At 43.0% G+C, this 22388-nt stretch overlaps 1 protein-coding gene across 3 annotated transcripts in view; it reads left to right on the plus strand.

Moving 5' to 3' along the window:
* The window catches only part of Elavl4 (ELAV like RNA binding protein 4), an 83548-nt gene extending 72373 nt beyond the window's left edge, over positions 1-11175 (plus strand). The window contains exons 4-7 of one of the 3 annotated variants that reach the window (XM_038333699.1): positions 4581-4734; positions 6280-6505; positions 8096-8134; positions 10848-11175. In XM_038333699.1, the coding sequence (XP_038189627.1) occupies positions 4581-4734; positions 6280-6505; positions 8096-8134; positions 10848-11175 (747 nt within the window). Of the gene's footprint in view, positions 1-4580; positions 4735-6279; positions 6506-8095; positions 8135-10805 lie in introns of all 3 variants that reach the window. The other 2 variants (XM_038333700.1, XM_038333701.1) reach the window with 2 other exon arrangements.
* Positions 11176-22388: the final 11213 nt, after the last annotated feature.

The raw sequence follows: 22388 nt of genomic DNA on the forward strand, positions 1-22388 counted from the left end.
GAGGTAAACCGATCCTCACAATCAAAGCTGTTGTTTGCAGGAGCCAGCCGGCCACTCTCTGCTCTCCCTGCCACAGGCGGGATTACAGGTCCCTAGGAGGGCTTGCTCATAGAAGCCCTGGTACCGCCCTGGTGCTGCTAGTGTCTTTCTCTACTGCCATTCTCCTGGTTTCTTTAGAGTGAATGTTCCCTGGGGACCTGCCTGCTCTGGGGAGTTTGTATTCACTCGGAGAATAGGGTGTTAAACAGACTGGGGAAAATCTGTAGCTTGATCTTCAAATAATGAAGCCGTACACATCTCCTCTGCTAGACTGGCAGCCCTGCATGTCAGGAACTGCTGTACACATTTCTGCTCCCCAGTGTCTAGAATAAAGCCTGTTTACATAGCAATCACGGCAAAGTCACAGTTTATTGAGCACTTACTTTGGGGCCAGTCTTTGTGCCTAGGAATCTTACATGCAAATGGTTCTCTTCGGGGGCTTCTGAGCTATGTTACTCAAGAGAGGCCACTCAGAGAGGCACACAGTCACACATCTGGAAAGTGAACAGGATTCGTATCTCTGAAGCTCCCCAACACCAAAGATGTTCTTAACCTCTCTATATTTTTCCATTCTATATTGGGATCTCCATTTCAGTTAAAGTAACATAAGTAGAAGCTTTGCAGTAACTTGTTTCAAAATGTGGTTACCTAACACACATTTTTTTTTTTTTTACGAGCACCTGTCAAAGATGAGGGCTGGTAAGAACAGGAAGGACGTCCCTGCGGTCTAGAAAGAAGGCTTTGCAGCAGCCGGTGATAGCCAAGGGTAGTGTAGGATCTTCATAAAGTTGTGACCTTTGTGTTCTCAGAAATGTCTGTGGTAGCTACTCAGCCCTTCTTGAGTTCCTCTCGAATTTTCAAGGCCACTTCTAGCACCACGGCTCTCGTTTGTTATTATTGCATTCTTTTTGTGCCAGGTAGGAGGACTGCAAACTCATAAGAAGAGAGATCTAGAGCATGTGGGAATGCTAAAAGTCTCTGTTGGGATTGTCTGTGAAGTCACCTGCCTTCGGGCCACCTTTACCCAAAGAGGAGTGGCTTCTTCACTCACAGGCTTCGTCTAGAACAAGAACTGTGCTGGCCTAGAAATGCCAGTCTTCTTGTGAGAGATTGTGGATGAATAAAATGAGCAAGATCCTGATGGTTCAAGGCAAGAGGAATTCTCCAGGGCACTGCCAATAGCACTAGAAGCTCTGAACTCTAGGCCACCAGCTCAAGAGGGTCAACATGTCACCAATACAGTCCCTCTGCATGGGCTGAAGGTCACCATTTGGGGGACATGTTTCAGTTTAGAAAAGGCCTGCCATTTGCAGTCCTTTCGCTGGAGTTTACCAAATGTTTGAGAGAAGGAAAAAGGTTTGTGTCTGAGGATGAGCGTTTCGATGCCAAACTGAGCAAATCATTTTCCTGTCACATTTTCCTGGTCCTCTCCTCAGAGGTATTGCACAGGGGTCTAAAAGAACAAGAAGCCGTGGCTCCAAATAGAGGAGAAAGACTGAACAGGGCTTAGGCTGGGAGTCGAGCCACCCAAATACTGCTTGCCTTTAAATCTGCCGCTGCCCTATGGCTGGGCCCATCTCTGGGGAGCTGTGGCTGTAATTCTCCCAGCTCGGCTGAGATTATGCCTCAGGATCACCTTTGGGAGAAATGGTTTTGATTGATTGTGCCACTGACTTTCTAGTGCCAACTCGTTTGCCCAGCCAAGTCTGCCCTAAACATGCTCCTTTCTAGACCCCAGCTCTAGCTGCCCCGAGCCAGTAGAAATCAAGGTCTTTGCTATATGCTGTACAGCCATTGGATAGAAGAAAATGTACACTACTGGGCGTTTTCCTAAGCCTTTGACTCCCCTCCAAGCAGAAGGTTATTACAGGCCACCATTTCCTCCCCCTTCTTACCTTTCTATCTCACTATAGCTCTAGCTTCTCCTTGGTCCTTCTAACCCTCCACTTAGCCTTCCCCGTGTTTGAGTCACACTAAGCTATAACCTTGACGTGACACCCATCTTGTGGCTTTGAGACCACTGTGTTTGCCCATCTATTCTCCCACTCACCCCGTATTTATTTAGTAAACCCTACGAGGCACATGTCGTCTCTGTTGAAGGTGAACAGATGCCTAGTTTGTGCTGTGTTCCCTTCACACAGAGCAGATCCTCCAGAAGTCTTTGCTAAGCCAGGAGATGCCTCGCTCTGAAGCAAATTTCTCTTGGTTCTTCCAACCTCAGGCACTACAGAGTAAGAAGCCTATCTTAGTTCTTCTCTTAGTGAGGGCACACAGCTATGATTCTGGGTACGTGGCTCAATGATCATTTTAGTGGACAAACCAAGCTTTAGTTAACTCTGAAGAACCCCAAACACCAACATCATGCATCATGAGCTGTGGGTGTTCATTCATTTCTTTTTCAGTATGGTTTGTACCTTCTTCAGGTTTGGGGCTCTGTGCTGAGAGGTGGAGCCCCAGACACATATGCACGCACCTCAAGAAAACCATGAGACTAGATGGTGAGTTGAGATCAGAATGTGTGGACCACTAAAGAGGATCTCAGGGTGAAACAATGTCAGACAGAGAAGGCTGCCAAAAGAAGGTGGCATTTGAGCTCAGCCTCAGATCTGGCCTCTTTCCCCCTGAGTGAAGGCATGCAGCGAGGAAACTGAACTTTAAGGGAACTCAAATTTATCCAGATAACATCAGTAATTGGCAAAGTGAGACAAGGCAAACCTTATTGCTGGGGACAGGTTTCCTCCTTCCTACCATTGCTTCCTCCCGAATGAAAAAATATTTCCGCTGTCTTGTAACTTGTTCTTGCCCCATAGAGGACTGGGGTAGGAACTCCATATAACAGACTGTTCCATGGAGTTCTAGATCCTTCAGCTCCTTGGCCCCCAGTGCACACAGATAGCTACCATGTAAAAGCCATTCTTTCTCTTCCTTGTTTTGGGAAGATATGGAGCATACAGAGGCCTCCTTGGCCACCCATGGGTTTCTAGAAGATGGGGATCTGAAGGCAGCTGCCTGACTCCATCAGCGAGAGGAGGCTAGCAAGGCAGATTAGTCATTCACATCATTTTATGTTGAGTCAACATCTATTTTTAGGTTTAGAGCTCATAAAGGGACCTAGTGTCCCTGTCACAGAAAGGTGGAATGTGCCTTGAGTAAGGGGTCGGCTCATCCTTCATCTTCTCTCTGTACTCATTTTCTGTGCCTGAAGAGCTCATAAATAAAGCCCACTCTGCTGTTCAAGGTTTAGCTCTTAATGTCAAAGGTCTGGTTTAGGATGACATTTGTTGTGGAGCCATGCTTCTGTGTACACACATAATCACACACACACAATCACACAATCACACACACACATCACACACATGCACACGCTCGCACTCCCACTGTAATGGATTCAGCAGGTCTCCTGAATCTGTTATCTAGACTAAGTGAAAGTGTGAAGGCATATAGGTCCCTTCCTGTCCACCGTTGTCAGATGTACTCTGAAATGAGTGTTTTCGTCGTCTATTCTGAGCCCTATCCGCCCCAGAAATAGCTTTAGCAGGAAAGCGCTTTTGTTAGACTAGCTGTAAATTATATTTCAAATGTCTGATGTTGTTTTCTTAAAAAAATAAATAAATAAGTAAATGAAAGTCTAAAATTAATGACTGCTGGGGTTTGCTTTGCTTATGTGTACTGCTAAAGATTTGGCTTCTTGCAGATGGAATTTCAGATCTGTTTACACTTCTGTGTTAGCTTTTTGGGGAGGAAAAAAAAGCAGTTGAGAGATCTGGGAGAACAAATTTACAAAGTCAAACTTATCGTAACCACTGGTGAGGCTCTTTTCCCGTCCGCTGCCCTTCCCCTCCCTCTCATCCACTGTGCCCCTGTTTTTTTGTCTGTTGTAGTTTTATCTGCCCTGCCTCAAAGTTCGAGGCGACTGCTCCTTCCAGAGGTGACAAGGTCACAGTCCTTGCAGAGGTGACAAGGTCACATACCAGGTTTAACAAGCAGATGTTCACTCAAGCCCCATTGCACCAGTACTTTGTCATTTTGTCATTCAGCGAGACCTCGTGGGGACAGATTGGAGCAGCACAAAGGATGGGACATAAAAAAAAAAAAATCCTTACAGAGAACCGGATCACTTTTATGCTTTGGATAAGGGGATGGGGGCAGGGAGGATGGCATGGAAAGAAATGTGCAGAGCAGAATTTCATGGGCTTTCTTTTTCTTTTTTGGTTTATTCAAAGATTATTATGTGTTGGATACAGTAAATCATCTATACTCCCACATCCAGGAGGTAAATCTTCAGAACTTCACGCGTGGGTAGTTCTGCATCTAACAGCTGCCATACACTAGCTGTTTGTTCCACGCTTACAGACCCTTATCTGTGCGTTTGTTTTAAGTTCTGTTGACAAGTCTCCTCTGGCTCATCTCCTGTTACCATTCCTACGCAAGAGTCGTGGGTCCTAAGGACAGACGAGGGACTGTCGTTTCAGTTGTTTCTTCAGTCTCCACTCTAAGGACGAACGCCTGTGATGCATTTTGCACCTCTCGCCTTCTCCTAGGTGTCGTATGCCCGTCCGAGCTCGGCCTCAATCAGGGATGCTAACCTGTACGTCAGTGGCCTTCCCAAGACTATGACCCAGAAGGAACTGGAGCAGCTTTTCTCGCAATACGGTCGCATCATCACCTCACGCATCCTGGTTGATCAAGTCACAGGTTACGTGTTTCTTTGTAATTGCTTCCCCTATGTATCTTTGCCATGTTACCCACAGAAGCAGGTTCATGGATGTTGAAGGTGAGGGGGTAGACCCTGAAAACAGGCAAGGCAGTTTCATGGCCCTTGCACATGGACTACCTAATTTTAAAATGGGCCGTCCTGAGATGCCAGAGTCTCCACCATGGAAATACAGCTGAAATACTTGGTAGAGTCATAAAAGAAGATTTGGGTTTCAAGTTAAGAATGGGGTTCTCTGGCCTCCAAAGTCTTTCCTCAGCCTTCAGCCTTCAGCCAGTGTGTAAAGCTATACATACAGCTCTAGACCCAGATCACAGTGATGTAGACTTAGAAGAAGCTGCTTTAGTCTACACATTGCTAGTCATCCAAAATAGGAGTTCCAATGTTAAGCCGGCACTGCATGCGTATGATCCCACTTTATGATGCTAGGGTTCTTTGTCCATAAGAAGGAAACCCAGCCGGCATCTCTCAGAAGGAGATGTAAAGTAGCTTGGGCTGCACTATCAGTGACAGTTTCTGTTTACCTGATTTGATCCCATTTGCAATGTCTCCCCTGGGAGTAGAGGTAAACACACATGTTTACCATTTGGTTCATGAGGCCGTTTCCCAGGAGTGTTGACTCCATCTCAAACACTGTGCTGGGAGACACTCCAGACCAAGGATAAAGGAGACATAGAACCTGCCCTCGCATGACTCCAATGTAACAATGTAACAGATACTTGCTAGGGACTCTCCAGTCCCATGAGAGCTCAGAAGAAGGTTTGCTGTGCCTCGTGGTGATTGTTGGAAAGGCTCCGTGGTAGGGGCAATTTTGGAACAAAGCTTTGGAGAATGATTCAGTTTGCATGGGGGAAGCAGAACGGAAGGGATAGATAGGACAGTCTAGAAGCAGAGGACAGTATATGTCAAGGTTTGGTGTTAAGAAAGAATACAGCCTGTTCAATCCAGGTCAGGGTGGCCAGTGTAAGGTTTAGTAGGAGATATGAGACCAGATTGCCAAAGGCAATAATTGCTACCTGAAAAGTCTGGATTTTATGTGCATGTAGCAAAGATGCAGGGAAGAGTAATTTGTAGGCTTTATTTGATTCTGTTTAAGACAACAAAGACTAAGTGGCCAGCATAAAGTACTTCAGTCCAAGGGTTCCAAGGAACCACAGAGTAGGTTCCTAAAGGGTGCAGTGTGTGGTCAGAGGTTGCTTTTCCAGTAAACGACAGTTCCAGGTATGAGGTATGGCAGGCTCTTTGCAGAACTAAACAGAGGTGGGTGGTCAGTTAAAGTATCTAAAGGTAGATGGGGCTGGGCAGGATAATTACAGAGGCCTGGAGGGAAATGCCCCCTATGTTCTGTGGGTTGGCGACATCAGCTGTGCTGGTAGAAATGCACACAGACACCTTTGGTGAGGGACAGAGATTCAAGGAGCTGGCCTTACAGGTGGATCGAGTCACAAAACATCTACAGGGCACCTCCCAGGGATACCTACCAACCGTTTGTGCACTCTTTACAGATGCTCTTTCTCCTTCCCCAGGAGTCTCCAGAGGGGTGGGATTCATCCGCTTTGATAAGAGGATCGAGGCAGAAGAAGCCATCAAAGGGCTGAATGGCCAGAAGCCCAGCGGTGCTACAGAACCGATTACTGTGAAGTTTGCCAACAACCCCAGCCAGAAGTCCAGCCAGGCCCTGCTCTCCCAGCTGTACCAGTCCCCTAACAGGCGCTACCCAGGCCCTCTCCACCACCAGGCTCAAAGGTTCAGGTAGGCATGCCTGCTACTCACTACAGCATCACCAGTATGGAATGGCGCATGGCCAGAAAACATGTGGCTCTGAAGGACAGAACAAGGCAAATAGCCTCTTCCCCACCCAAGCCATCACTATGGGACACTCCCCAGAGCGCCATTTGTCACTTGTACAAAATAAAAGAGGACTACTCACTCCTCCAAGCCCTCTCCCAGCTTGTCACTCTGACTATTGGTTAAACTTGGGATTCATTAGTAGAGGTCTCTGTATTTAGCCAGACAGAAGGATCAATTTCAATGGAGCTATTCACTGAGATGTGGTCATGTGCAGCCGCTCAGAGTTAAGGCAGGGTAGACTTGCCAGGAGTGCTTGTCCTCGCCTCTTTTCCTAGGTGACTGCCCTAATCCAGGGGAGGAGAGAGACTCTCTAGCATTAATTTAACTCCCTTAAGTTCCATACTCTAGGAGGATAAAAAGGAGGATTCATCTATACCTTACCATTGTTATCTTTGAGTACCCAACCCCCAGGAAGTCCCTGGTGCAATAGACAGTTCCCTGGGGGACATTCCTGAGAGGTGGGTTTTTCCCAGGAAAGCAGCTAGACTTTAACCAGCCTCTGTTCTGCAGGGAGAAGCATGATCTTGACCTCCCCTTAGTAAACCCTAAGCGAATACTGTATTCCACCCATGTACCAACTTCCCTTTAATGAAAGGGTTTTCTTCCTTGTCAAACCTCACACAAGAAAATAGGAAGTCCTCTCTGTGATAGTAACCGTGCATCTGGCCACAGTGGGGGAAGAAAACAGTCTCTTCATGTGTCCTCCTATGGCCCACGACTCTGAAATGGTTAATGATTTCACGAAGGGTCCGAGCCATCTAATTTCTGTTTTGTGTGAAAGCACATGTAGTATTTATGTAAAAAGCCTTCCCAGCAGGCTTCTAATGGTGGAAACTATGGTTACTGCTGCCCCGTGGTGTGACTAGCTTGTTCCCAAGTAAGGCAGTGTGTATGAGGAAGATTATAACATAATGACATTTTCCTGGGAGGTGCTTTGGGGCCGTACGTAGTAAGCCACTTTTTTGTTTCCAATCTTAGCTCACAAAAACTCCCTGCCTTCCAGATTGTGGGTGTGGCCAGATATAGTGAAAGCAGCTAGACTAACAGAAAAGATGGGTCCATTTGTGTAGTCCGTGGTCATGTGTGGTCAGCCAGGAACAGAGAGACCTTTGCTTACAAGTTTAGTTGTAATAAAAGGTGAACAGTTTAAGAACACTCCCCCCCAACCCCGTTTTAACCCGTTCACAGACAACATAAAAGTAAATCCACACAAATGTTCTGAGAGATTGCGGAGAGGGGACTGAATTAATTCAGACCTTGAAAGAAAACGGGATTCATTAAACACTTGCTTTAGACCCTAGAACTGACCTGGGCATGAATTAGTTACAGTCGGAAAGAGGAAAGAGAGAACTACCAGTAGATAGTCTCCTGAGCAGTGGGGAAGTTGTTGGGCTTTTCTTCTTTGAAAATGGAGCATTCTTATTAATAGTTCCATTGAGTGATCTTGCCATCTGTGAGGCATTAACCCAGAGACCCTCCTTCTCTTTGCAGGCTGGACAATTTGCTTAATATGGCCTATGGCGTAAAGAGGTAATTAAAACTCCACAGATTGCCAGATGTCCGTATTGGCACAGACTGGGGCTAGAATTTTTTTTTTTTAATTCACTAACTTTACTTTTTTTTTTAATTCTTCCTTTTTCTTCCACCAGCATGTCAAATTCTTAATTTTAATTTTGGACCTCGGTTAATTTTGTTTCTTTTAGGGCACACAAAATGTATTTGTGTGTTTTACCCTTTCTTTCTTTCTTTCTTTCTTTCTTTCTTTCTTTCTCTCTTTCTTTTTTTGCAGGTGGGCTTTCCCTATGGTTCAGGTGCCACAGCTACCAAGCCCTGGGTCATCTGATCTAGTCCTGAGTGGCTTCCCTTGAAGAGAAAGCCCTAACTTTTCTGGCTGATTTTACAAACTTGCTGAGCACCTGTTTTGCATTTCTGATGCCAGGATTCAGTTTAAGAGGGCAGATCCCAGAAAATCAAAATTAAAACATTTTGCTGATCATGGCTGACAATCTAGTGATTTTTCAGGGGGAAAAAGAACTTTTTGCACTACAAGCCCTGGCCAAATTGTGGCTTTTGGACTCCCACCCCACCTCAGGGTGAATGTAAGGTGCATCCCGAGATGAGTGTATTGAGTGTAGCTGTGTGCACCTCAACCAGGGATTTCTGTTTTCACAGGTTTTAGCCATTATTAAGTCTTCTCTCAGTTATATGTGGGGGATTGTGAAAATTTGAGGTTTCCTTCATTTAAAGCCTTTTTATGGGGCAGGGGACTCAAACAGGGTCAAGGGTTTGAGACTTTCTGAATGTAATCACAAGGCTTCCCAGACCCAACCTAAAATCAGAGTCTTAGAAGTTAGGTGTGTTATGTCAGTGTATCCATGAGGTCCCTAAATGTGACCTGCTAGACTACACTGCACTGCCAGAGACATAGCATCTTCATCTTCATTTTCGATAGAGATGCACACCTTCATAGCCCTTCATTAGCTGAGGGAAAGAGAGGTGGGCTTTAATAGCCCACCACCCACTCTCCACTTGATGCAGGTTTTGCGTGGTAAGTACCCTGACTCTGGAAACGAGCGCATAGCGGAGAGAGTTAGTGGACTGCAGACTTCGCTAGCAGGGTACCAGCCTCTTGAATCCCAGTCCCAGCACCAGTGAGGCTGACTGTAACTTAGCTCCACGTGTCTTACACACTGCTTGCCTAGTCCTGGGCATCCTGCATCTTTTGTAGCTCTATCCCATCCTTGCTGCTCCCCAACTTTAATGAGTTAGTACCAAATGCTATGGGCAAAGGTGATGTCTATAACACACGAGTCTAGGAAAGACTGAGCTGTGGTCTATGCGTTGCCGCATCAGCCAGTGCCCCACCCAGCCCAGTGTAACCCAATCCAGGCATAGCCAGCACTATTTGATAGCAAGATTTTCCTTTTTATCGAGTCCAGATTTCGGTGTAGCCTCCATCCTACCTTGAGTGGCAGTCCTACATAAAACCCTTTTCCTAGCTCTGACCTTGGCCTTTTAATAAGTACTTAGTTGCTTTCTGTGTACAAACTGAAAGGGATCAGAAGTTCACAGCTGAAGCATAAATTGTTTATAAATCAGTGCTTAGAAATGGTACAAGTAATAATTAAACCATTTTACCCCTTTAAGGATCTGTACCATGAATTTTTTGCTTTTGTTTTATTGTTATTTTTTTAAGCAAAAGAAAATCAATGAATAGGTCAAAACTCCCTGTATAAGTTCAGTATGAACTAAAATGTTGCCAATACTGTTCTGCCATAGACTCTGGTATCTTAACTGTTTCTTCCATCACAAATGCCACATGGGTTTATTTTATCAGTGAATAAAATCTGGAGAGTTCTTTTTTTCCTCTTCAAGACTACACAAACATTGAAATTTCTAACCTAATACAACAATTATTGCACCAAGTATAGCAATTCGAAATTTATCACTACACAAGCCACTTAAGGACTCTTCCAGTGATGCTCAGTGATGGATTTGAGATGATAGGGTATCAAGGCGTAGCACATCTGTTATTACTGCTCCAGTTCTGTGGGAGAAGCCTTATGAATAGATGCTAAACAGAACACGAGCCACTCATCTGGTTCATGACAAGATACATCCTAATGTGTGTGTCCACAACCTCAGTGACCCCAAGAGGGCTTTGGCAGGCGGAAGTAGAGGCACTGTGGTGATGACGCAGTTGAGCGCTGCTAGAATCATCCAGTAATCTGCCTAAAAAATAAGAGTAAAACTTTCCAAGCATTGACATCCACCAGATTGTCACTCCCGCAACCAATATACATGTGGTTTTTTTTTTCCCTATGGGCCACTGTGCCTTTGAGAGCCCATATGCACTCCACTGAGTGAATAGACCCAACAGTAGAATGGATGAACAGCGTCCCTTCTCATAGAATTCATGGTCTATGGTGGGGTAGGTTCAGGGTGGGACAATGTCTGAACATATACTGTGTTAGAACTGTTTAAAGCCTTGATCTGGGGGTCTCTTGTGACTTCTAGGAAATGACTTGACCATTCTCTTAGCGTGTACATGCCTTAGCTGTCCAGCCACCCCATCAGAAGAAATATCACAGATGTTAGCTTTTGCATTTTGGTTTTGAATCCTGAAGACTCTCCTGCAAACACTCACTCAGCCCTTTGCCCCGTGTCTGTGTCTGTGCATCTGTGTGTCATCCATGGTCAGACTGATGTCTGGACCAGTCCCCCCTTCTGCTTGTCCCCCCAGGTTCTCCCCGATCACTATTGACGGGATGACAAGCCTTGTGGGAATGAACATCCCTGGTCACACAGGAACAGGCTGGTGCATCTTCGTCTATAACCTGTCCCCTGATTCTGATGAGAGCGTCCTCTGGCAGCTCTTTGGCCCCTTTGGCGCAGTGAACAACGTCAAGGTCATCCGTGACTTCAACACCAACAAGTGCAAGGGATTCGGCTTCGTCACCATGACCAACTACGATGAGGCAGCCATGGCCATCGCCAGCCTCAATGGTTATCGCCTGGGAGACAGAGTGTTGCAAGTTTCCTTTAAAACCAACAAGGCCCACAAGTCCTGAATTTCTTGCCCTTACTTATTAAAATATATATATAAATATATACGAACAAAACATGCGCGCACACACATACACAAAAGAGAGACAAACTTTCCAAGGCTTATATTCAACCATGGACTTTATAAGCCCGTGTTGCCTAAGTATTAAAACATTGGATTATCCTGAGGTGTACCAGGAAAGGATTTTATAATGCTTAGAAAAAAAGAAAAAAAAACAAAAAAAAAAATACCTTTGATGCATTGAATGTTCTTTCATAGCTGTCGTTGTTGACTATAATACACTTAGCTAGCAATGTGCAGGGATTTTTACCCGGCCAGCTAACTTTACCACCTTCCTTGAAGGTGGGTCTTTTTAAGATGACCATTCGCTCATTTGAAGAAGAAAAACAAAAAACACAAAAAAATAATGACAATTTTTACAAAGTAATGGGATTCAAAGGAAGAAAAAAAAAGATTTTTCTTTTTTGTCAAAATGTTGATCCAATCAGATTGGTTAAAAACCCCCACATAAATTAAAGAGGAATAATAAAAATTGCAAAAATGAAAAAACTTTTGCAAATTTTTTTATTTTTCCTTTTTTCTTTTCTATCATGTGAACTAAAACAGTCTTCTGTTAGGGGATGGGGAAAGGGGGTACCTGATGACATTAACAATTTAATACCATTAACGTTGTTGCCAAAGAGGTGGTCTCTTTGCTGAAAATGGGTTTCAAGAAAAATCTATTTTTATAAAATATAAAGAATTTTTACAAGAGAATCTGGATTTGAGAAAAAAATATTTTGACTGGCTAATTTAGGGGAAATTGACAACTTTGTCGCGTTCATACTGCACTGGTAACTTTATAGAGATCAAGATGTGTGTTTTAAACTGGATTCGTAGACTGTTTTTTGAAGGATGGGCTATAAACAGATGATCTTCATATCTTTTCATAGCATGTAATAATAATAAAAAATATTAATTGCTAGGGGAAGGAGTGTTCATTCTACCCAGGGTACCACAGTTCCCCACAGTCAAAACCCAAAAGCAAGGAGATGAGTTGAAAGAGAGTTTTTCTTTAAGTCATCAGTATGGGATGTCAGCAGAACAAAAATTAAAAAGATTCATTTTCCTTTTAATCTAAAACTTCCTTAGTTTGAGCAGTAGGTGCTACAAAATGATTTACATATCTTAGTATCATAGTTAAATGTAAACGTGTTTAGGAGAGGAAACAAAAGATACATTTGCTTTACATTCATTAAGCAATTTTCAAATTCACTTTGTAGCCCATGCTGATAAAATTGGGCTGTGAGGGTACATTTGAAACACTGTTTATGTTGCTTGAAACACTTATTTATTTAATTGCAGATGTGATGATGCCTATGGCCAAGATCAAATATAGCTAGACTGGCTAGACTACTTATTTGTTTACTTAAACTTTGGGAAGAAGCATATTATTGTGTCATTCTGTTGTGTGTGTATGTGTATATATAATATAAATATATATATATAAAGTTATTTTTTCTTTGGTTAATTTATTATAAGTTGTAACACTTGGCTAGTTTTGTTTGTATATGTCTTAAAATGTTTTCTTATGATATTTAAGTGACAGTTAAAGAAGTATCAAGGTAACTTGTGTAGAACTATTGTTTGATATATTGTCATGTTTGTTGTGAATATTTTTTCTTACTGCACAGTAGAAAAATTTAAAAAAAAACTGGGTCTTTATTTTAATGTAATTCAGATTGGGGAAACCTAAACAGAGCTAAGGGAACAAAACGGCTGTGGGAGTGAGCTCCCACGTCTAGTGCACTGATCAGTTTAGTACGTTTGTGCTTTGTACGGTTATATATTTAAAACAAAAATGAAACAAAAAAATCCAAGAGTTCATGCTCTTCCCTGGGTAATAGAAACAGTTACTCGCTATGCATAATCTAGTTGATAGTAAAATTTGCTATTGCTTTTCTTGTCTTGTTACATAAAATCTTTTCAATACAAGTTTAGTCTTAACGGTAATAAAACGTTATGGTTATTTATAACTTGTGCTTATTTTGTGCATTTTTTCCCATGCTGAACCCACTAAGCGCATGTAGACAGGACTGTTGTTTGCACACTGAAGAGGCAAACTTTGTAGTAGTCGTCGTAGTGGTAGACTGATAACAAAAACCAGGGCTGCATCATAGACTACTCCTTTAAATTTTTTTTCGATTTTTTTTCCTCTTTTCGGTTTTTGGAGAAAATAAATAAATAACACCAGATTTCAGTTCAGAGAACACTCGTTCAACATTCAGGGAAATCTTTTTATGTCACCTGCTATGAATGAATGCAGTTTGCTGGCAAAGTTCTGATGCATTTGCTAAGCATTCATGGGAAAGGCACGCCAAAAATCTCTTCTCTATGATGTGTTCAATCTGGGGGAAAAAAAAGGAAAAAAAATCTTAGGACCAGGCAGTTGTATACTTTAGTTACAAATGGATGACTTCATGTTAATCTTGCTAGTTTAGATGATTTCTGAGGGAAAGTATTGTAAATGTTTTTTTTCATAATCTTGTTGTGTTTGAATTATTTGTACTTTATCTGTCCAGACAATAAATGAAAGTGTGTAGAATGAATCTGAGCTTCCCAAATTTTTAAATGTGTTTATTCAAACATTTTTCTAGAGTATATGCAGAGTTCCCTGATATTCGCTCATTAAATAAAAAAAAGAAAACTGTAAAGTTCTGTTTTGCAACTTAGCCAAGTCTCTCAAAGCTTACTGAGTCTTTAGAAGTCCATGCATTAGCTCCATGCCATTTAAAGTGTGGTCCCCAAGAAGCGTTACCCTTGTCATCTGAGAGCCTGACAGAAATGAGGAATCTCAGGCTGAAGACACACTTACATGGAACCGGATTCCAGGATGAATCACAGGTCCTTTAAAGTTTGAGGCACATTGTACTAGTTGGTGAGCCAGATTTGGCATTTCATGTGGCATTACAACACATTGCTATCTGTTATTTATAAGAATACCCTTGGCTTGATCAGAGGACAAAGGTCACCATTTGCAAAGCATCCACGTCCATCAGGCACACCGTGTAGGGACTGCTCCATTCTCTCACTTGATCTGCCCAGCACTCAGTGAAGAGTAGAAGGGCATCATTCTCTCATGGGTGATGCAGGCAAGGTTCCTTGAAACTGAGTAACCTGGAAAAGTCAGCAAGTCTCCAGGAGGTCTGAACTGCGTCGGGGTCTTCTTCCCTCACCCTGTCCATCAGGTTGAGTGCTGTGTTAAGGAAACAGACCGTTTGTTCTGAAAGTTGACAAAGATCATCTTTTTATTATTGAATTTACTTTTTTTTAGAAGTAGGAATGACCTGACTTTCTTTTTGATAAGGAACCCCACACAAAGACTTGCTTGCACGGTGTAAAAAGAACATGATTTAGCCACAACCTATGAAGACGAAAAGTGCCTACCTTATCATGAAGTCACATTAAAATCTGCCCCGGACTTTAGAGAGTGAGCTTTGTACCTGTTTCCAAATGTGGGCATTCCTTGATGATCTACGGTCTATCCTCCATCTCCGTTCTCTCACTAATTGAAAATTCATAATACCCAATAAAACATCACCGTCCATAAACTGGCACTTCAAGAAAAAAAATGCCCCCACCGATCCAGAAGAATGAATAGTCCAATTCTCTTCCATTTCTCATTAACCCCTTTTTATTATTATATTAAATTACCACATCAGTTGGGTTAATTAAATTCAGGGCATAGAATGGGATTTAATTAACCAAGCTAAATATTAAACCTCTAAGTCAGTCTGCACCTCAAGAGTTGAACTCGAAAGGTCCCTTTGGTTTTCTCTAAGTACAAACCCTGCGTTTCATTTGTAAAGGAAAATGAACATTCAAACAAGTAGCTTCCCCCAGAAATAACACAGCTTCACAAACATGTTCGTAGGGTCTAAAAGCTTTGCAATTAGCCCTGTGATCGTTGCCACTCACTGGGAGTCATGCTGATGCCGGAATATGGAAACTTGTTCTAATGCGTCTCATTCATGTCGTTCATTCCTGCCCCCAATAATACATCTATGCAGAAGGCTTCACAAATAGATGTAGATCTTTAAATAGGTTCTGAACACGTCCTTAGAAGGACATTCCACACGCACACTCTTCCCAACATAGGCACAATGTGTCTGCTTAATGTGGAATAAAAAAATTTGCCTTGTTGCAGCTGTCCATTACCTTAAATTTCCAGGCAAATATAGTTTCTGTGGGTGTTCGTAGGGAACTCGAGCAAATCACAAGAATTCAGAGAGATTATTAAATTTCTTTGAGGTCTAGGGTACATTATATTTTGCTAGGATGAAAAATTGCATGTCACAGAAGGCTGACAGCATTTACTTAGTGTTATTTCTATCGAGGAAATAAGGAGAGTGTAGTGTGTGTGTGTGTGTGTGTGTGTGTGTGTGTGTGTGTTCTGTGTCTTTAGTCATACCATAAGAGCACTGCTCGAATCAAAATATTACTTACCCCCTTTGCCCAAGATCACACACTGACCAGATGATGATTCCACCCAGAAATTTTTATTCGAGTCCTGCTTAAATTTTTTTTCAAAATCAATTGTTGTTCATTTATAAATGTAATGATTCAACTGCCCCCAAAAAACAACATTCAAAGTCTTGTGGGGCTGATACTTATTAAACTTCCTAATTTGGCTCAGAGTCGCCTTTGCAGTAGATACTTCGAGAAGCCTCCACTCCTCTGAGCTGCTCCGTAGTCACTTCACATTCATTTCTCAGTGGATGCACACATTCAAGCAGGTAGAGGCAACTCATTTGTTTCTCAGTGCATGCATACATGAAAACAGGTAGAGGCAACGTACATTCATTTCTTAATGGACACACATACGAGCAAGTAGAGATAATATGCATTTCATATTATCTTAATGGACACACATGTGAGCAGGTAGAGGCAATGTACATTTGTTTTTTAGTGGACAAACACATGCAGCGGGTCGAAGCAAACTTGTGTACAACTAAGTAAGAACCTTCATTTTTTTTTTTTTTTTTTACTTTCAAATGTGAATTCAAAAACCATGCCTGGCGGACAGAAGAACTGTGTTTTCTAAATGGAAATCATTAATTTGAGGCCATCCTGCCTGAATTTCTCCCCCAGCCTTAAAGAGACCTCAGGAACACTGCTGTATAATAAATACCCTCCACCCTCCAGTGCCTTTGTTCTACCTGATGAGAGGAATAATAAAAGGAAATTACATTTTATTTCCATGAGCTAAAAGCAAGTTTAATATTGTCCAAAAATGACTCGTACCATTTCTTTATCTTATTAGCTTTTTGGCATATTAGGTAATAAGATAATTTCTCACGGTGCAGTATTTATGTAAGAATCGTATTTCTCTGTGTGTAGATCACTTACAGAAGTGTCTGTTAACGGGAGAGGATGATGCATAATCGGCACTTAAGATTAAAATAGATCTGAGAGCACAAAAGTGTTCCTTCAGTTAAAGGAAGAGTGCTGCTCTAGACTCATCTTTTTTGTTTCTGCCACGGGATGAAAACTGGCTTAAAATCACCCGACCCCCAAATGAATTATCAGAGGACTTTCTCTGCAAGTTCAGCTTGATCTACTGGGGGCTCTCATGCAAGGTGGGGGTCACATGACTCACCAGTATGCCTTATAACTAGTTCAGACTCTCGCCAGCAAAGCCCTCCAGGTGTAAGCAGTTGTCCTGCAGCAAACATCTGGGGACAGGACCAGTCTGTTGAAAGCCTCTGCCGTTCTAATAACTAACATGTGCGCTCTAGTGAAGAGCATCATTGTCTCTTTTATGTTGAACAAGAAGACTTGGAGAGAGTAGGTATCTTGTGCAAGTAGTAACAAAGCAAGAACTCAAACCTGGGTCTTTCTACACCCTGATACCCCATTATACCACGCTTGGTTCTGAGCCAATTGCCAAATGGCCCTCCCTTCGGTAGAAAGTAGTGATGAGCTCAGTTATGTAAGGAGCAAGGGAAATCCCATTAATGCACTGTGCCTGGCGTTAAACCCCTTCTCAGACCTTTATTAGAAAAATGGATCCCATAACAAGGTTTTACGGACAAACTGATAATGAAAACCTGACAGTGATATTTTTGAAGCACTATTGTTCAACGGTGATTTAAAAATAAATTTGGATTATTGGCAGGTCTGTGTCAATTACCAAAAGTTATTGAGATAAGAGGCCGTTGAGGATGGAAGTGGACTGCAGGACTACTGTTGTGTCTTCCATACACAGTAGCTCACATGCCACACAGAAAAAAAGAAGGGACCCGCTCCTTTGGGCCCTTTTGTTAGAGCCTGAATCCCACTCGGAAGTAGCCTTTCTCACGTCTTAGCCATTCTTACAGATACTACCTGTCGACAACATCTCTCTAGCAACTAAAAGTTTCAACACTTGACTTTCGGGTGCATTCAGACCGTAGAAGTGGTGACGTGAATGTAAACAGTGACAGGAAGTATAACATCCCTCTTTATAAAAAGAACGCTGCCCTTCTAGGTGCCCTAGAGAGGGGCCCCCCACTCGTCTCCACAGGAGGCATTGTGTTCACCAACAGCATCTGGTGAGCTCTTGCTCATTAACTCTATTGCCCCAGAATTCTTAAAACATTACTATGAGACACATAACAGAATCTTCATTTAACATGACAAAACAAACAGCTTAGAGAAATCTAGCTTCAATCCAATACCTCTCCACTGAAATATATTAGTGAGGTTTTAATATTGCTCTCCCATTTCGTGACCATCCACCTAGGAATGAGGCTCACCTGGGTAGGGTGTTGAGAAATCTGCTGAGACCCTAGCCAAGCCCATGCTAGAACTCTGTCTCTAAACACCCTGTGCCAGGCACTGTGGCAGGGGCATGGTGAACAGACATGGCCTGACCGCCTTTCCCTTATGCCTATTTTGTGAGTAACACATGAGCAGATCACGAGGAAAACAACACAGAATGTGAATGTGGAGTTTGATACAAAGATGTGTAGGACAATGGTGCGCATGCTCTCAGTGACGGAGGGAGAACCGAGGGACATTTTAAGAGTTGGGAGGAGGAGGAACACTCTGAAAGCCAACAAGGAAGGACAGTGCAAGTCACATTGTTGTCCTAGTGAGCTAGAGAAAACCCTAGGAAATCAGTTCTAAGCTCTGACAGGCAGAATAAGGCTCCAGCTCCAAATTTTCACAAACTAATCCTATAAGTGTGTTACCAGTTTGGGCACCGTAAGGCTGCTATAAAATATTTTAGATTGTTTAATTTATAAGTATCAGGAATTGATCGATCATAGTTGGGAAAATAATTTCCTCCGTGTTTCCATAGACTTGGGGTCTGTTGGGGGTTTTTCCGCTGCCTTGTAGATGGCACCTTCTTGTTGCATCCTCGCATGATGAAAAGGTGAACAAGCTCCTTTAGACCTCTCCTATGAGCACACTAATCCCACTTTTATAGATGAGTCCCCATGAGTCTTTCCAAATGCTTACTTCTTAAAATCACCACATTAGGGGTGATTTGAATTTATGAATCTAGGTCAAGAAGAGGCACAATCATTCAGACCCTGGCATTACCTTAAATAGTTAAAGGAATTTTGAAAATGTGACCCAGTAAAGGGTTCTGAGACGGAGACAGGACCCTAGATCATCCAGGTAGGTCCAATGCAATGATAAGGATGCTTATGTGCCGGAAGCAAGAAGGGAAGAGTCCACAGTACAAGTTGTGATGAAGAAGAAAGGTTAGAGAGCATGAGGGAGGGTTCAGGAGCCGAGAAATATGGGTAGCCTAAATAGCTTAGGAGATGGGCTCCTAAAAACTCCAGAGGGAATATATCCCTACCACCGTGACCTTAGAGTTACTGACACTAGAATAGTAAGGCAATAAGCTTAAGTTGCTTTAAGCCAATAAACGTAGTAATTTGTTACAGTGACAAGAGAAACAGAATATACTGGCCAAGCACTAAACAGGTCTCTGAGGAAGAACAGTTGAGAAGAGGTCAACACTCACTCCAAGCCCTCCCTGAACCCTGGCATCAGGGAGAAGAAAGACAGTATCGATGGCTCCCTGCCACCCTCATCTCTTGGGACGTTCCAAAAGCAAAGTGAACTTCATAGGTGGAAGAGGGGAGGAAAACCAGTGGCTTCAAAGACTATCAGCTGCTTGTAATCTGGGCTCTATAAGAGGTTGGGATGTCTATGGGGTAATGGAAGGGATGGTAACCCATCTGGGATTAGAGCATTGGTTAAAACTTGTTACTGTTAGTATTGTTGCTGGTGCTGGTGCTCTTTTGGTTTGGGTATTAATTTCTATCGGCCCTTCTTTTTTCCAGTGGGCATGGTGGAATGACCAGAAGAGACGAGGTGGTAGTCCAACTGTAGTAATACTCTTGTCTGTTACACTGGTGTTCCAGGAACCAGACTCTATCTCTAGTCCGCAGCAACAATCACTATCCTGCAGTCAACCTACTCTAACAACGAAGTACCAGGCGACTACAAACTACTCTTGTTAAGTATGAGCTGATTTAGGAAGAAAGGGAACCCTGATAACACTGTGTGTACTAATGTGTGAGTATGAGTGGAAAGGAAAAGACAAAAATGGTAGTCACAGAGACGCTAGTGGTAAGTGTTAGGTTGTTAGCGGGGAAGGAGAGGAAATGAGTGTTCAGAGAAGCAGGTGTACTTGAGACTGAAATGTTGGATAGATAGGTGAAGGGTTTGGTTAACAGTAGACTAAAGAGAATGGGTGAAGTATATAGGCATATGCCTAAAACAGGTCAGCCTCTGAGCATTGGGAGAGTAACAGAAGGAGGAATGGATACAGGGGAGGAGGAGATATGAAACAAAACAGAAAGAAGAAAGAAGAGTGTGAGAGCAAAAGACACAGTAAAAGGTGGGAACAGAAGGGGAATAGTGTTGGCCTGCTATGACGATCCACTACTATAGAAATAAGAAATCACTGTAGGGAAGGAGGAGAGCTCCATGGAGATGGATGATAATGGAGTCTCTGGCAGACAAGCAGCAACTGGAGTAGGGAAGGAAAGCTGGGTGGACTCTCCGGCCTGAATATTGTCTCAATCTCCCTGGTCCTCAGTCCTCACCCGGGTTGTGCTCCGTGTTGATTTTTACCTGTCTCTTTCTTCTCTTTTCACTGAACTGGGTGAGTAGCGGGGGCACATTCTACCCAACCGCAGTTGTGTTCCCACCAGGTTGAGAGCCGTTGGTGACCGTGTGGCGCCCAAAGCGCTGTTTAGGGATTTTGTTAAGCTCCCACAGCTCTGCCTTCCCCAATTGGGCAGCTAAAGGTAGCCCTGGCAGTCATTGCTGGCAACGCCTTCTATGGAATCCCTACTTGTGAAGCTTTTGTAGGGATCTGCGACAGCCGGCTGGCCTGGGGTACGAGGCAGCTACAGCAGTGGCATGGGCTGTGCTGGTTGCACTTTCCACAGCAAGTCTGGTCTAAGCATAGGGAAAGTTCATGGAGGAGCTTTGCTTGAGTGTTGATCAAGAAGATTCAGAGATGGCTCAGTGGCTAAGAGCACTGCCTGCGCATCCAGAGGTCCCTAGTTCGATTCCCGGCGTCGAAACAACAGCTTTCGGTTGTCTGTCCTGAGTTCTTACGCCCTCTTGTGGCGTAATATCGAAAAAAAAGAAGATTCAGAGACTGGAGAAGTAGTTGATAGGGTGATAAAATATTCCTGTACCCTTTGTTTCCCAAACTGTAATAAGCCACTCATTCCAATGTGGTTTCTAGTCCATTGTCTTATTCAGAAAGTCCCAAAGGGCAAATTTCACTGCTCAATATACTTAGCCTTGTGACAGGATTTCACTGAACCACTCTGTCCTTAAAATGCCCTCTTCCATTGCCTTCCAGGACTGCCTTCTACCTTTCCAACCATCTCTGTTTCTTTCTCTCTGTGTGGTGGAGGTGGATTGCAGATCTCTTATCTAAGTGTGCCACTCTCGAGGGTCACATATCTAATGTCACAGAAATGCTTGGATTATTCCCAGCTGCTCCCCTGAGCTCTGGAGACACATCTGCTGCTGCTTAGGTGACATCTCCACTTCACTGCTGAAAGGGTATCTCACTTTTAACTGCCAAAGAGAATAAAGAAAGTCCATTTTTTGGCCTCCAAACATGTTCTCATCTTCATCGCAGCTAAAGGTAACACCATTCTTCCAGTTACTCAAGCCAAAACCCTTGGAATGACACTTTAAAATCTCAGCTAAAGATCCATTGTGGAGAGATCTGTGTCTATTCCTGTCACTGCTGAGACTTCAGTGCCCAAGAGTATCTTCCCTTAGTGGATGTTTTCTGAATAAAGGAAAGTTTTAATTAAATTAACTGAATGGCTAGGGTATCAAGGAATTCAACAAGTAAAATAATTATAAATTTTGATAAAGGATAAGAAGTAAGGTGTTCTTGGAGAAAATAACAGATGAGCTCCCAGTAAGACAGGGTAAAAATGGTTTCCCTGGGAAAAAAAAATGACTTTGAAATCAGACCTGAAGGATCAAAAGGAGCCATCATGACAAGTGACAGGAAGAGACCATTGACATGAAGACCCAGAGTGACCAAGTGATGTGGGATTTCCCCTCTGTATACTGTGAATACCATTGGTTAATAAAGAAACTGGCTTGGCCTGATAGGGTAGAACTTAGCTAGGCAGGGAAAACTAAACTGAATGCTGGGAAGAAGGTGGAGTCGGGGAGAAGCCATGAAGCCCCACCAGAGACAGAGGCTGGAACTTTAGCCAGCAAGCCACAGCCACGTGATGATACACAGATTAATAGATATTGGTTAAATTAGTATGTAAGCGTTAGCCAATAAGAAGCTAGAGCTAATGAGTCAAGCAGTGATTTAATTAGCACAGTTTCTGTGTGGTTATTTTGGTTCTGGGTGGCCAGGACAAACAAGCAGCCCCCTTCAACAACCAAGAGTTTAACAGCTTCTAGGAGGCAACATATGGGCAGATGGGCAAAAGAAGAGATAGGGAAAGAGGCAGTGGCCATTGATAAGTGAAAAAAAGGCCAGATAATGCAGGCTGCTATGGATCATCATTATAAGTGTGTGCATGTTTTATTAAAGGGTCACTGGCTCCATTTGTCATACCTACTTTCTGAACAGGAATGTGGAGCAATGACAAAACCTGGGGATTTGGATCCCTCTTCTTTCTGGTTTAAAGCTAGGCAACTGTCCTTGCTAATTTGTAATGTCAACTTGAC

Source organism: Arvicola amphibius, chromosome 6 (assembly GCF_903992535.2).
Source record: "Arvicola amphibius chromosome 6, mArvAmp1.2, whole genome shotgun sequence".
Lineage (NCBI taxonomy): Eukaryota > Metazoa > Chordata > Mammalia > Rodentia > Cricetidae > Arvicola > Arvicola amphibius.